The sequence below is a fragment of the Pelobates fuscus genome, chromosome 5 (assembly GCF_036172605.1).
Source record: "Pelobates fuscus isolate aPelFus1 chromosome 5, aPelFus1.pri, whole genome shotgun sequence".
In the NCBI taxonomy this organism is placed as follows: Eukaryota; Metazoa; Chordata; class Amphibia; order Anura; family Pelobatidae; genus Pelobates; species Pelobates fuscus.
The window spans coordinates 122,191,243-122,206,642 of NC_086321.1; the positions used below are offsets into that span (position 1 = coordinate 122,191,243).

The following is a 15,400-nucleotide window of genomic DNA, read 5'->3' on the forward strand; positions in this document are numbered from 1 at the left end:
AATGATTCTACTCACCAGAACAAATTCAATAAGCTGTAGTTGTTCTAGTGACTATAGTGTCCCTTTAACAGAAATATGAAGAATATACAAAAGGATAATTTTCAATAGGTTGGATGTACATAAAGCCCTTAAAAAGATGGTAAAAACTGTTATTGGAACTTACAAGAACGTACAAATTCCCTTGTTTACAGACACCTTTATGACTGTAAGAGGAGGGATTCAAATGATACTATTGATACTATTTGATACTATTTGACATAGCAAAACCCACAATCATTACACAATCAATACACTTTAGCTATAGTTAGACCTTTTGAATTTTGTTTTTTTTGAGTTGGGAATGAGAAGACCCAACGGCATTCATTTACAGCAGTGTCATTTAAAAAGATAAATGCTCATTTTCAAACATGCAATATAATTGCTCCCCAAAGATTTTTTTTTTTTATGTAAATGATCTGTCATCTTTCATATTAGTGTACCTTTTATTATAACACATACAAACTTTCCTAAGATTTATAAACTGAAAGAATTTACTCATTTTATTGGCATATTTAAAAAAAAATGTATTGGCCCCTGGAAACCCCTTCCCCCCTCAGCTTGCCCACATGGCTTGTCCACCTAAAGGGCCTACCACCCATTCCAACACCATCTAACAGACATTTAGAGCTGCAGTAGGTAACGAAGTGTGTGTTTGCAGGGAAGTTAGTACAGGTGTATAGGGAATCCGCTGTATAGTGGATGCAGTGTGTGTGCAAAGTAAATGCAATGTGTGTGTAAGGAGTATATTGTGTATATAGTGTGTGTGGAAGGGATGCAGTGCGTGTTTGCGTCTGTGTGTGTGTGTGTGTGTGTGTGTGTGTGATGGATGCAGTTTGTATATATAGTGTATGTATTGTGTGTTTAGTGGATGCAGTGTTTGTATGGTGGGAGCACTGTCTGTTTTTATAGAGTATGCAGTGTGTGTATATACTGGATGCAGTGTGTGTGTGTTTATAGTGTATGCAGTCTGTTTGTTTATAGTGTATGCAGTTTGTGTATGTAGGGTTTGCAGTGTTTTCGTAGTGTTTGCAGTGTATATAGTGTTTGCAGTGTATGTTTGTGTGTGTGTAGGCTAAGATAGGGGCTGCGTTGTGGGGGCGAGGGTGAGAGAAACAGTTTAATTATTATTTTTTACTTTATTTAATATGTGTCCATCTCCCTGCTCTTACCAGGTTAGTATTTGGAGGCTGTTTGTCTGCTCCTGTCGGGTGTCCATGCTGTTCTTGCAAGGCTCCGACAGAGTGCAATGTCGGAGCATTGCCATGGTATCTTCGGCACCGCTCTGACAGTCGGGTCTAGTGAGAGGTAGAAGACCTAGCGAGCAGCAGATAGCTCAGAGTCTCCCTCTGTTAAAGCATTTAATGGTGTGGAGAGGGAAATCATATTGCCATATATCTATATTATTTTTACATTATATTTTCATAAGACTTGGTCTCGGCCCCTCTTCTTTTTCAGGACACTTGTTCAGAATAGGAGCTACATCTGTGGCATCAAGTTACAATGTCCCCGCTCATATTATTAAAAGATTAGGTCGCTGGAAATCCGCTGCATATTGCAGATATATTCCCCAGCCAGAACAGGAGTTGAGACAAGCCTTTAAAGATTTAGCGTTGTAAATGTTTATGTAATAAATGATATATATTTGAACTTTTTGCCCTCATTTATTACAGGCCTACCCGATACGTTGGTTTCGGCACACCACAACTAACTTGCATATACTTTTATTTTCTCAAAAGTACGTCTTTTGTCCCCAACTACAAATAGAAAGGCACAGCCTGCAATTATGGGAGGGGTTACCTTGCTATAAAAACCCAGGCCACCTCCATTACATGGCTGATACCGCAGGGTTCATCCCTCCCACCTCTCCTCTTTTTCAGCATTACTTGACGGGCCCTCTTTTATTACCGGCCTACCTAATACATTGGTTTTGGCACACCACAACCGACTTGCATATACTTCTATTTTCTCATAATTACGGTTTTTTTCCCCATGGTGGATCCCCATGGTGGTCTAGACCCTTTGCAGGTGTACCCCCTGATTGCAGCCCTGCCTGCAGGACTTTTACAAGTTTGAACTTTTTTTTACTGAATACTCTCTTGCGAGACAACTGACACTTTTTTTGCAGTCTTTAAAAAAAATCTTAAAAACACACTTCTTTAGAGAAGTGTATTTGCTCTCCCCTTAATTCCTCATCCCCTGCCCTACCCTACAACCTTCCTCTGCCAGCTTCCACCTCTTGTGCTCCCTATTCACAAACACCCACCTTTCCTTGGGTACATTCAAATCTCTTGGTTCCCTTAATTTATTTTGCGTATTTGTTCCTTATTCCTTTAGATCATAAGATCATTTGAGCATGGTCCTTTTCACCTAGTTTCCTCATATACCATACATGCTTTGTTAGAATTAAATGTTTGTCTTGTTTCCTATTGTACAGTGCTGCGGAATATGTTGGCGCTATGTAAATAACTGTAATTGTAATTTAAGGAGCAGCGATTTGTACTGAGACAGCGAGTGGCTTGATAGGCGAAAAAGGTAGATGTCATAATGTATTTTGAACTCTCAAACATACTTCTTTCTGGAGGAAGTGCACTTGGAGACCCAATCAAAATACACCTCTTTTTATACCAACATGCCCCTAATCCATTTGATCTAGAAGGTCAAAATATTGAGTGTAAAATTATGTCCCAAAGTCCTACTGCAGTAATAGTAATAATACATTAGCTAGCAGTAACATATAAATGTGTACAGCTAGTTGGAGTATATAAATAACTTTTTTCCTCATTCACGTATCTTAATCTCTAAGCAATCTAAGCCCAATGCTTACTTCAAAATTATCTGTACAGATCGATCCAAATCTGGATTCATCAGCATGTAAAAACTGGGACGGCTTAACTCTGCATTCACAGCTTAACATGCTGGCTAAGCTAATCCAAGTCCAGTTAGAACCACTAGAAAAAGAAATGTCAGTTTGATGTCAGTTCTTTAAACCGTTAGATGTTGGGCGTCAGTAGAGGTGCAGTTTAGGAAGATTAAACAATTGTGCATCATTTACGATTATCACAGAAGGAAAATGTGATGGCTTTTAACAGTCATTGTGATCTACATGAATGAACAGGGCAGTCTATGTAGATCATGCATGAAATACACCATTGGTTTAATTGCATGGGCTGTTGCCGCTTAGTGGCTCAGAGTGAAAAATCCATGTTTCAAAGTACCACTACTGATAAAGAATATTTCACACAGGAATGTAGTTTTTATACTGGATGTTACAGTCTTATTTACAACTTATAGAGGATGTTTCTATAGTTATAGACACTTCAATAATACGAAGAACAAGATAAAAAAAAACAAAAAACATATCTTGGTATCATTTATCTCCTACACGCATACACAGACTTGCCGTTCTACATGCAACGTAAGGATAGCACAAACAGCTTGTCATAAGAATCCCTTGAGATACCAACAAACTGGGCATCACATATTTACAAACTAATTGCTGTCATCAGAGTAATTCTTCAGGTGATTAACTTAGGTATGTTAATTTACACAATTACAGGAACAGGATTAGCAATATCCCTTTCACTACCGATTATTGATTGTTAAATAGGTTTAGTCATATTAAATGTCTTCTTAAAGATATGTTCAAGCCAAAACGTATTCAAAAACGTATTCAAAATACCACAGATATCACTACCTATGAAATACAGATGCTGTATTTTTATATTTTTGATTGCCGTCTTCAATGTATTACATTTGTCATTTGTTTTGCTATTAGCATACTGTTTTATGTTTTTATAAGACCACAGATGGAGCAGCCTTAGATATATTATAGTTTTCAAATGAGCAGTTTTTTTAATCAAAACAGTGCTCGTAATCAAATTGGTTCGTAATCACCTGGTTCTATCGGGATATATTCTAAAATAAATAATTAAAATAAAATAATAAGCATAATATATGCTTATTATTAAAAAATAATAAAATAATAAGCACAGCCAGCATGCATTTGGCAAATAAGCCATATATGTATGTAAAACTATAAAAATTAAAAAATGTAAAATGATGAAAATAATTCTTAGTAGCAGTACGCTTAGAGATTTCACTCCAGTCCCGACACACTAATAGATAGCCAGGTCTGAAAGGGAAATCCATATTAAAATGCTTACAGTGGCCTTGTCACTTCTCTGCAAGTATGGCCGAAAATATCAGAGATTAAAAAGAAAAAAAAAATGCCAGCACAAACGTTAAAACGATGGGCGTGAAAAAAGCCTTACAAATGGCTTGCTGGGGCCCGTTTTCATGCTCATCGTTTCCAAGTTAGTGCCGGTGTTTTTTAAAAACCTATGATATCTGTTAACACCCAGCCGTGATTGAAGATGCACTGGGGGTGCGTACATACATGTACATGTGCGCTCATCTGCTTTTACTTCTATGGATTGTTCAGTGCATCAAAACAAGCATTAAAGCAATTTCTCTACCAGCTTCTCTATGCCAGAGCTACACTGAACTAGGAAGGGAAGCAGCAGTGTTCGCTTGTCATTGAAATGCCACATATATTAGATTTCTGCATAGAAAAAAAAAATGAATGAATGCATCTTCAGACATTCGTCATATAGCAGAGAACAGTTGGAGGTTATTTGTTTTTTTCTTGGACACATCATACATAAAATCATAGTATTTCCCAAACAAAAGGACACGTGGAAGCTGAGAAGATCTGCCTCTGTACTGTAAAGGGGGGAAAAAGCCTTACGTGCTCCAAAAAAAAAAGGCACATAAGAGGCTTCTGCAGTTATTTCTGTCTCTGTAAAAAGTATAGGATTGCTGCAGACACACTAAGCAGATTGCGAGTAATACTGGAGATTTGCAGATATTTTCTCTCTGCTCTGTACAAACACTTAATTAATGATTTCAAGAGGATCTAAATTATCACGGTACCACAATACATCTCAGGCATTAAGCACAGAACAATATCACCATCATAAGAGCTGTCTAAAAATGCAGGGAACAGAATTTGTCCTTCACTTGTACATTGTTCAAGCACATCACAATTCTTTCTGTAATTCCTTCTTGCCAAGGAGACTGATTTTTAGATTTAAAAATATTGACTGTTAACTAAATAAATGTAAATATGTATTAAACACTCATCAGATATATTAAAGCCAAAGCAGATTATATTATAGAGATTATTATTTTAAAATATATAAATAGCATATTACACTCGTTAATCATGAGATAAAAAAAGAGGTATTTTCAATATATTTGTTTATATGCTGTTTACAATGCTGCAGTGCATGCAATGTTTACAGATTGATAAACTGATTGGTGGTACATGTATTCCAGGAGGTTTAAAGGAAGACTCCAAGCACCATAACCACTCAGCGTGCCTGTGGTGCACGGCTCAACTCATTGGCTGACAGTAATCACCTGACATTCTCAGCCAATGAGCTAGCCAGAGCTGTAGCAGGAGTTTCTAACTCCTAGACAGGAAGAGAAGGGTTTTGGAGCGGTGCCAGGAAGACCACAGGTTAGAAGTTAAACCATTTCCCTGCCTATATTTTTGGGGGCACGAACGCACTCTGCAATGTACTGGAGACAGTGCTTGGAATGCTAATTTAAGCAACTTGTTTTTCCTCACTGTATATTTAACCTGTCTTAGTGGCCTGCTGGGTAATAAGGGGGTCATTGTGGGACATTAATAGTCACCTTAGCAAAAGGCACCATCAATTCAATAAATAACCAAATAACCAAAGGCGTCATATCCTATCACTAGCCAGCGTCATGTCTAATCATACTAAAATCATACTAAAAGGGCTCCGCAAAGCAGTGTCACAGTGAACTCAGCATGGCATATATTCAGTAAACAGTCATTTGCTGTACATTGACAATGAATGAGCAGGGTAGGGAAAAATATTCACTAAACTAGAAAGTTAAGAGAAAATTGCTAATTTTAGACTTAAATAGAAGAGCAGTAAAAAGAAATGGAAGAGTTTGAGATCTAACGTGACTATTTTGCCCTTAAAAAAAATACTATAGTCACTCAGACTACTTCATTGAGAGTTTTTGAGAAACTGCAATGTTCACTTTGTAGGGTTAACTCCTCCTCTAGTCAGAGTAAAACTGAGTCACGTGACATGGACACTGATTTAATGCTCTCTTATGGGACAGTATGAATGCGTGCGTGGCACTTGCCACACATGCGCGTTATGTTCCTAATACTACTCTATGAGGAGCATTGGATTGGACATTTTGGAGGAGGCCATGCCTCCTATATGATGTCGCTGGTGGAGGAGAGTTGAGCAGTATGTCTCAGAAATGGAACAATGTGAGTAAACCTTTATTATTTTTATTTAGTTTTATTTTGCAGCCGGTGGTGTGACCTGCCTCTCAGTAGGAGCACTTGGAATTCTAGAGTTGTATTCTTAACGCTATAGTATTCGTTTAACTTGTCATAGCAGCTCACTGCTTAGTCAGTTGATATGGTTATTATAATGTATTATTAGTTATAAAGGGCATACACCTTTCACAGGACTATTATTAGATCTTTTTTTTTTTACTAAACCTTTAGTCAGATTTAAATAAAAAAATAAATGAGTGATGATAATTTTTTGTCAAAAAACTGATTGTACATGAGATAATTTTAGCTTAACATTAAACAGTCTCCCCGCCCCCACAAACAAACAATGGGCTTACGCGTGAATATCTTGTTCCTTGCCAGGTAGCGTGTAAAAGAAAGTAATTATAAAGATAGCAATTTTTATCTAAATTCAAGAACTGTACATCTTCAGTGGTCTCTGGCATTCCTTCGCACATTTTGTGTTCGTATTATGGGTAATGCTGCAGCTATTTCCCTAAATACCAGAGTAATCCATTATACAGCTGTCAGTGGAGCAGTGTTCTGTAGCAATATGTTATACTGCATCTTCTCACCAGCCCACTTCATCAATGCCACCACACTGCGAGTCTTCGAAGATTTAGGTAGTTGTTTTATAGGAAAGCCAATCCCTGCTGTTATTTTTCTTAATATTTATCACCATGTGAAATATTCATATGGCAACTTCTTTTTTCTATACATAGAAATTCATATATATTTCTTAGTCCTGGCAACAAAAGAAACCTAAGAAAGAATATACTGTGTGATTTAGAAAGCTATATTTAACATTTCTATTACTTCTGGGGTCTGTGTGACATATTGTGCTGATGGTGGGATGTGAGCTTGTTTGACAGGCGCCTGTCCTGTAAATATGGATCCAATGTTCTCCGGGTTCAGTGTTGCATATAGTTGTCATAGTGAATGCCTAGGAAGTGCATACACGTATCCCTTCATTTATTTCTCTTTCATATATAATGGTTCTCCTACAAACACTCACATCTAGGCCCTGGGGAGATAGTGCAGCTAAGCGGACAAGGGCACATGTATAAGTGTGGGGATGGATGCGTGTGATTGGTTGTGTGTGTATGTGTGGTGGGGTTATGTGATGTGTGATTTTGTGGTGGGATCAGGGCCAGCAAGCAGCTTCCCTCCCACCCGCCCCATCATTATATAGTCACAGCTAGTTGGGGTCCTTGCCAATTCAGTTTTGGGGGCTATGTCAATATGTGGAATGATGTGGTCAAATTGCAGGTCTCAACCTCCCCTGCTCTAAAGGGTTAACTTTAGGTTACCTGTTTGGACGTGCCCACCTAGCGAGGAAAAGGTTGGCTGGTGGTAAGCATTGGAAGGAAAGGAATTCATGGTCGAGGGAGGAGGTGAGAATATGTGGTGCATAGGCACATGGTCAGTATATTGGCAAGGACGTTTGGGTTATACTGTATGACACTGTGTTAAGCTATATGCTAAGTTATGGTTATTTATGTATGACGTTTGTTAAGAAAAGATAATGTTTAAAATAAATTATGGATGTGTTATGCAGTATTTTATTATATGTTATAATAAAAGCTGTGGCCTGCTTCATCCAAATTACTGGAGGGTGTAAGTGGCATAGGTTTCTGTTCTTACTCTGCATCACGATTCCCCACTACGTACATACATGTGCTCATAGTTAATTAGACAAATTCCCTAAACCATGGTGAATATGGCAGGTATACATAGATTCTAAAAAATAGGCACTAAAGCAAATAATGTTTAGCTTTTCTGGACTTTTAAATAAAAACTGTTAGTTGTCCCTTTAAATGTATTAAAAGAACATTAGTAAAAAAAAAAAAACTATTGTAATATATAGTTATTTGAATGCTGATGCTGGCTGTAAAATAGATCATTCAATAATTGAATCTATATCCATTGGTATCTCATGGTTGCTGTCTGTCAGACTGCATCTAATTGGGAAGAAAACTGGAAAATGGAAACAGTGCCATTTATTTTAGGAAATGTACTGTGTATAGCAAGCTACAAGATCAGCAGCTATGCCCCAGCATCACTTAATTTAATTTAGACTTTAAAAAAATTATTTTACGTTTTGAAAAGACTAATTACAAGATGATAAGAGGAACAATGAAACAGGGAGTTTTAATTGTATAATAAAATATTTAACACACGGAGTCACAGATTTCTTCTGAGTTGGTTATAAAAGGCATCCCGCCAAGCCCTGTACAGAAGTGACACATTTCTACATTATACCTCTCATTGGTCAAACAAGTCTTATCTGAGGCCTGTGAATGCACCCTGCCTGATCTGGGTGTATTATCTTTTCTAGGGATGACTCAATCGGTTAGCTAAAGCTTAAATTTGGATTTTGATCTCTGTATTAAGTAATGAGATTGGATGATAACGTCCCAGGTCTACGTGATTTTTGCCTGGTTTCGGTATCAGGCTAACATTAGCAATTAACATTTCTCTTTGAATCAAAGTATTAAATATCTTACTGATGTGCTGTAGGAGTTCCCCAAATACCTTATAATAAAAAGCCATACATCCATCTGGAACACCACAATGCCTGTCTATGAAACAAAATCATATTCATATTCTTGGTCAATACACCTGTGAGAGAATCATGGTTTTATTGCTAAAAAAAAAAATTGACAAAACATTATCTTTATTATCTATAACAAAAAGTATTTTTACATATTTTTTTACAAAGTTAAATTATTGACTCTTTAAAATATGTTTGTGTTTAATTTTTGAGTCGATATACCATCCAATGATACATGTATTGTGAGTTAAAGAAATGCTCCAAGTACCATAACTATTGCAGTCCATTGTCGTGGTTATGTTGGCAAGAATCCCTGGGTGCTGTTGCACCATATTTTGTCAAAGTCGTTTAGCATGGCATGACACTTGCCTGGACTCTGCTGGGCACCTACGCTGCTTCTGGTCTTCTCAAGCTCTTGAAGCCAGATGTCAATGTTGTGCATGATACAAACCCATTTATTGGCCAAGAGCATCAGTTAGAAATTCCCAGAAATGAGTTCAGTCTTATATTTCCCAAAATTGACATTTGGATTCAACAGTTTGAGAAGACCAGAAGCAACACTATGTACTATTAAAGCATTCTTGGCATCCTTAATGCTACAGAAATCTGTAGTGTTACTGGGTTGAGGTGGCTGAACCACAATAGTGTCTATAATGAATAAATAAAGTACATATTGAATGCTAAAATTAAAGTATTTAATACATTGACAAACTTACCTCTTCCTTCCTCTTGCTCTCGTATGACTCTCCCTTTCAGAGCCCTGTTCCAAGTTCCACCAAAGTCTCCTTGCTTAGTCCTCTCTGGCAAGTCTTTTGTTGTGGTTTTCAACCATGGTCCATATCTCCGTGGTGGGCTTGGAGACTCTGGAGCCTCTTTAAATACTCTACTCAGCTGGGAAACCCCGACATCCTGAAGATCTGTTCCAGCACTGCTGCCATCAACCAAGGATTTGACATTATCTGATATAATGTGTTCACCTTCAAAAGTAGCATGGAGGAAAACCACACTGCCAGCAGTCAGATATAATATAATAAATGTAAAAAAGCGTACAGGCTTCCGTCGAAAATAGCGTTGAAATTTTACAATTATTTTGGCCATATCTTGTACATTATCCTCTTTATATATTTTTAAATTCTTTGTAATTTCATCAATTATGGTAGGACATTATGTTTCCATATTTGTAAAATATCACTCTGTGCATTCTATACCTCATATTAAAAGAAACTTTTACAGAAAAATGTTGTCTATGAAAATACTAAAATTATCTTTGGGAAAAAAAATACCTTTGCACTAAAAACTTATGTGCTGGAAAAATAAAAATGAATTTCATTTTCAGGTTGCTGTGCCGTGTCTTCCATTTCTATTCATTTCATTCTTCTCCTATAAAGGTTCCAAAGGGGAGCCCTAGAGACGCCATTGATGGACAGATCATTTTAAGAAAATTGAGGGTTTGAAGGTGGTTTGAAAGCTGATCAGCTGACACAGCTTTCTCTCATTCTCTCGGTTTTCAGTTCCTGAGCATGAATTCCTGTATGCATTGCTCTAATGGAAATGACACCGTTTCTTTTTCAGCAGAAAGAAAGGTCCCTGGTCACCAAACACTCACAGGAACCCTTTGTTATATAAACCGTCATTCACTTTGGTCCAAGATGAAGATACTGCACCTAAAAGTCAAATGGAAAACGTGATTATTAGCTGATAAACTCTTTGGTTTTGATAACAATTTTTTGGGGCTGGATGAGGGGGGTATTTTAACATGCAGCTGCATAACCTTAGACAGTATCACAAGAAGCATTTCTTATTAAATGCAAATGTCATCATCATTACCCTTTCAAACACTTTTTCGTCCTTTGAAATCAATGGTAATCCGGCTTATATTGACAATACTGACAGCATTTCAGAGCAGAGCGAATGCTTTGTTCATTTGTAGAGAAACATTTAATTTTAAAAAAGTGTCTGCATGTCTGTGTATGCGTGTAGGTGCATGCATGTTTGTATAGATCATTACTTAAAATTAACTCTTTGAGATCTATGAGATGTTGTGCGCTTCTTAGACTTGGAGGGAATTAATAAAAGTGACATTAACAAATAATGAAAAACAAGATGAACTTCTAAAAGTCAAGTAATGATCTTAGGGTTTCCTTGTCTTCTGCAATTACTTCTACACTTTTAGAATTCTGAACACCTGTTTGATTATTAATACTTTTATACATTCTATGTTACTATGTGAGACAAGCTTGTTTTTTTATATTTTAAATTGTATGCTATGACTATTTATTGTATTATTTTATATTGGGATTATACACTTAATATTGGACAATATAAAAAGAGTCCTTAAAAGCCACCTGGAATGATTGACCGTACTTTTAGAAGATACCATTCTTCAAGATGCAATTTTTTACAGAGTAACACAGTTTTAAATTATATTTTTTTCTGTAAAAATAATTATTATGTCTAGAGTACTAGACTCTAATCAAGTACTATGCTCCATACTTTTAGAAAGTCTCTTATAACCTCCTACTTCGTAAATGTCAAAATTTATTTTGCCACCAAACCACTGCTTAACTCCATCACCTAAAGGGCTAATAATATCAGACACCATTAGAACTGTGGTAACTATGTAACTATGTAACTGTATACAGTTTAGATAATATTAGATATATATTGTTAACAGCTAAATAGCACCCCTACCTAGCTCTACTAAGGTAGAACCCAATAAGGATATTAGTTAATATAGTTTTGCTTTCTTGCCATACTGTTGTGCTAGGGTAAAGGATAGGTTAGTTGCATTTTAATTTCTAATAGTATTTACTGACACATTTTTCAAACTATTTTACAACAAACATTTAAAGAAAAACAAAAGTGGGAATACAAATAAATATTTAAATAGAAAAAAAAGAAGTCAGGGTAACCCCTTAGTGACCAGGCCATTTTTCAATGTTATTACCGTTAAGGACCAGGGCTCTTTTTACTTTTCTGCAGTGGTTGTGTTTAGATGTAATTTGCCTCTTACACATTTACTGTACCCATACATATTATATACCATTTTTCTCGCTATTAAATGTTCATTCTAAAGATACCATTATTTTCATCATATCATATAATTTACTAGAATAAAAAAAGTAAAATATGATGAAAAAAAACAAAAAACATAGCTGGCCATCATGCACCCATGTCCCAGTAAGAACATGTCTGAAGCCGGCCAATGTAATTCACCTCAAACTGTATGTTTTTGAAAAGTACACACCCTAGGGCATTTCACGTGGTGGCATTTCAACACTTTACATGCACTAATTCTACCACCAGTCTCTGTCAAACGTTTTTGTGGTGTTATTTTTCACTCACACATTCTACTTTGGGCATAGATTCTAAGCTCCTGTTAGGTGTTACTGCCAAAGGACACCCCAATATGTACTCGGCATCAACTCCCGAGTACAGCGATAACACCCATGCATACGTTTGTCGGGTTCACTGGGGGGTGCAAAGCAAAATGTCTGATATGCGTTTTTCCAATTTTACATATCTTGTTTGCCTATCTTCCTTTTGGGGGCCATATCAGATATCCCAATGCATTTTCTTGCCATGAGCATGCGTATATTTGAAAAGTTGACACCCCACAGTAGTTGAAGAACGTGTGTAGAGGTAACTGTTCAATCCTCAATTTTACACACGCACACCGCTTTTTTTTTTTTTTTGAATTCTTTATTTTTGGTGTGCAGGTGATTACATCTGAATTACATACGCCACAACAGCGTGCATTTATATTGAAACGTATATGGATAAAACAGTGGCATAGAGAAATTGCACAGAATTTTTTTTTTTTGACGAACATAGTGATACGTTAGGCATTAATGAATGAACTACGATAAACATATTGCTAAATAACTCGTCTGCTACAGCGTACCTTAGAGGTACCGACAGGTAATTCCGTTACTTGGTCGAAAGGTATCTTCGCTGATATATCTGGACAACTATATTTGGGTAACTTAGGGTGTCCCCAGTGTAGACTAACTTATCGTGTACTTAAACCGTTATTTTTCAAGAGAGGCTTAGATAAAAATAATAAACAGACATGCTAAACTTTTTAAAACATTTTAACCTCGTTATATCGCTTGTTTTAGTATGGGCGTAAAGTAAGCTAGCGTGTCAAAATACATTCTAGTATAACTCCTGCCCTATTCTAGGCGTTAAACCTGGTATAATACAGAGCTTGGGTTATATTTGTTAGAGTGTAGTTACAGTTAATTCTCCGTTTACGTTGAGGCCGTTCATAGTGAAAGGCATGCTTAAAAGAAAAGAAAGAAAAGAGAAAAACAGGGAAGGTCGGTCTCTGGTATCATAAATGCTGCAGCTTTTTTTTTTTTTTTTTTTTTTTTTTAATTCTTTATTTTTGTTGTGCATATTGTGGTAACATCCAGCATAATACACTGCTGCGCCCCAACAGTTGCAGCGACGTTTAATCAACATAAAACATTTGCATGGTTGGAACATTTATCGCAATGATTGTCTTGCACGTTTTAATTGTTTAAGTGTGTGTGAGTTAGTGTCTCAGAGATGGGTTGTAGAGGTACTAGTGTGCGTGAAGTTTGTGCATATTTGGTCTTTAATTTAGATTAGTATTAAGGATGTGTCAGGTCGGGCTGTTCAGAGTGGTGCCGTCTTATTGTCAAATGTAGGAGGGTTATCTAGCCCGCCATATGTGGTACCCCTTACCGTGGGGGTCACGGGGGGAGGGCTGGCCGGTGTGTAGCCATACGCCTGCCCTGTGGCGTCTGGGTCTTAGGTGTTGTGAGTGAAGGGGTGTTTGGTTCTCTGTGGGCCTATGTCGTGTGTGTGGTGCGTTAACATTCTGTGGTAATAACTTATGAACAGTTTATAAACAGTTCTGGTGTAACTCTTAGCGGCCTGGACTGCAGACTCTTAGGGTTTCAGGTTCCCGGGTCGGTGGCCGGTGTGGCGGCAGGAACAAATGGGGCAGATCGGGAGGGGTTCCACCTCTGGGTGGTCGCCCGTCTTTCTTCATGTGTTTCTAGGGGAGGTAGGCCCAGCGCCGTGAGGAGGGTCGGGGCCTCTGACATCGATGAGAGTTTATGTATAGTCCCTTTGTGATTCACCACTAGTAGCCTGGGGGACATCCACCTGTATTTGATGCCAACTGCTCGTAGCTGTCCCGTGAGGTGCTGCAGGGATCTCCGCCATTGTAAGGTGGACCTCGTGAGGTCCTGATAAAAGGTGAGGCTGGCGCCTTCAAAGATGAGCGGTGTCTTGCCTTGCAGTGCTGACCAGATGGAGAGTTTGTCGTGGTAGTGTGAGCATCGCACTATGGCGTCCTGTACTGCCGTCGCTGGAGCTCTGTTGGATTTAGGCAGGCGGTAAGTCCCATCTAGGGTGACTTTTTTGGCCAGTGCGGCCGGCAGAATGGTGGCCACCAGGCGTCTCACATAGTGAGGGAGTTCTTCAGGGGTCACCGTGTCCGGTATGCCCCTTATTTTTAGATGGTTTCTCCTTGACCTGTCATCCAGTGTGGCTAGGTGTATGGAGAGCGAGTGTTGCGAGGTTTCTAGATGTTGGATGGCTTCGTGTACGGTTTTCATACCGTGTTGCAGGTCAGTGATGTCTCCCTCTGCTGTTGTCACTCGACCACTAACCTGCTGTATATCTGCCTTAATAGCTGTCACGTTAGCTGCCAGCAAGTTTTTGATTTCCCCCACCAGGTTTTGGAAGTCCTGCTGGGTGACTGGGGCTGATCCATCTCCTGCAGCCTGTGTGGTATGCCCAGCGTGAGGTTTGACAGGCTGGGAGGGGCACTCTGGAGGTTCTGCGGCCTTACTGTTCTCATTCGGCGCCATTTTAGGTGGAGGCTGCCTCTGGAGCATTTGGTCGATGTGCTGCGCCCCTGTGGGTGTATGTGCAGGTGATTTGTGGGATCTGCGTCCCATCTCTGCGGCACTTGCGTTCTGCCGTGCCGGCCGCTCTCCGGACCCACCCGGCGGTGTGAAGGCGCCAAATAGAGCCGCCAGGTCCAGGCTTTGGGTGGTGGGGTAGGCCCCGGTTTTCCGTCTCTTTTTTGGCGTCTTGGCCGCCTGGAAAAACGGCATGTGGTGTGACCGGGTCTCGCCCTTGTTGCTGACAGGTAGGGCACCCGTGTGTATGGATGATTTGGGGCGATTTGTACGTTATTTTTGCCGATTAATGTCGATGAAGGTCGGAGCTGATGCGACTTGCGTCCGCTCCCGTTAAGGTCCAGGCTCCGCCCCCACTGCTGCAGCTTTTTTGACTCTATATGGTGCAGGCTATACTGAGAGGCTAAACAGTCAAACATTTAAGTATTGAGAATATAAAAAGCAAGGGTAGATTTAGAGAGAGTTATGTGTCCGCAAATCAGTCTCATTCAGCCCATGCCCGTTCGGGGTAGGCAGACCTCAAGGGCACGCAGGCAGAGACTGGTCTCGGCCTAT

At 38.8% G+C, this 15,400-nt stretch overlaps 1 protein-coding gene across 4 annotated transcripts in view; it reads right to left on the reverse strand.

Annotated features, from left to right (window-relative positions):
* Positions 1 to 15,400, reverse strand: part of WSCD2 (WSC domain containing 2) — a 326,034-nt gene that overhangs the window by 170,088 nt on the left and 140,546 nt on the right. For all 4 annotated transcript variants that reach the window (XM_063454212.1, XM_063454209.1, XM_063454210.1 and 1 more), the window contains one exon: positions 9,659 to 10,606. In XM_063454212.1, the coding sequence (XP_063310282.1) occupies positions 9,659 to 10,040 (382 nt within the window). In that variant the 5' untranslated portion in view covers positions 10,041 to 10,606. The remainder of the gene's footprint in view (positions 1 to 9,658; positions 10,607 to 15,400) is intronic.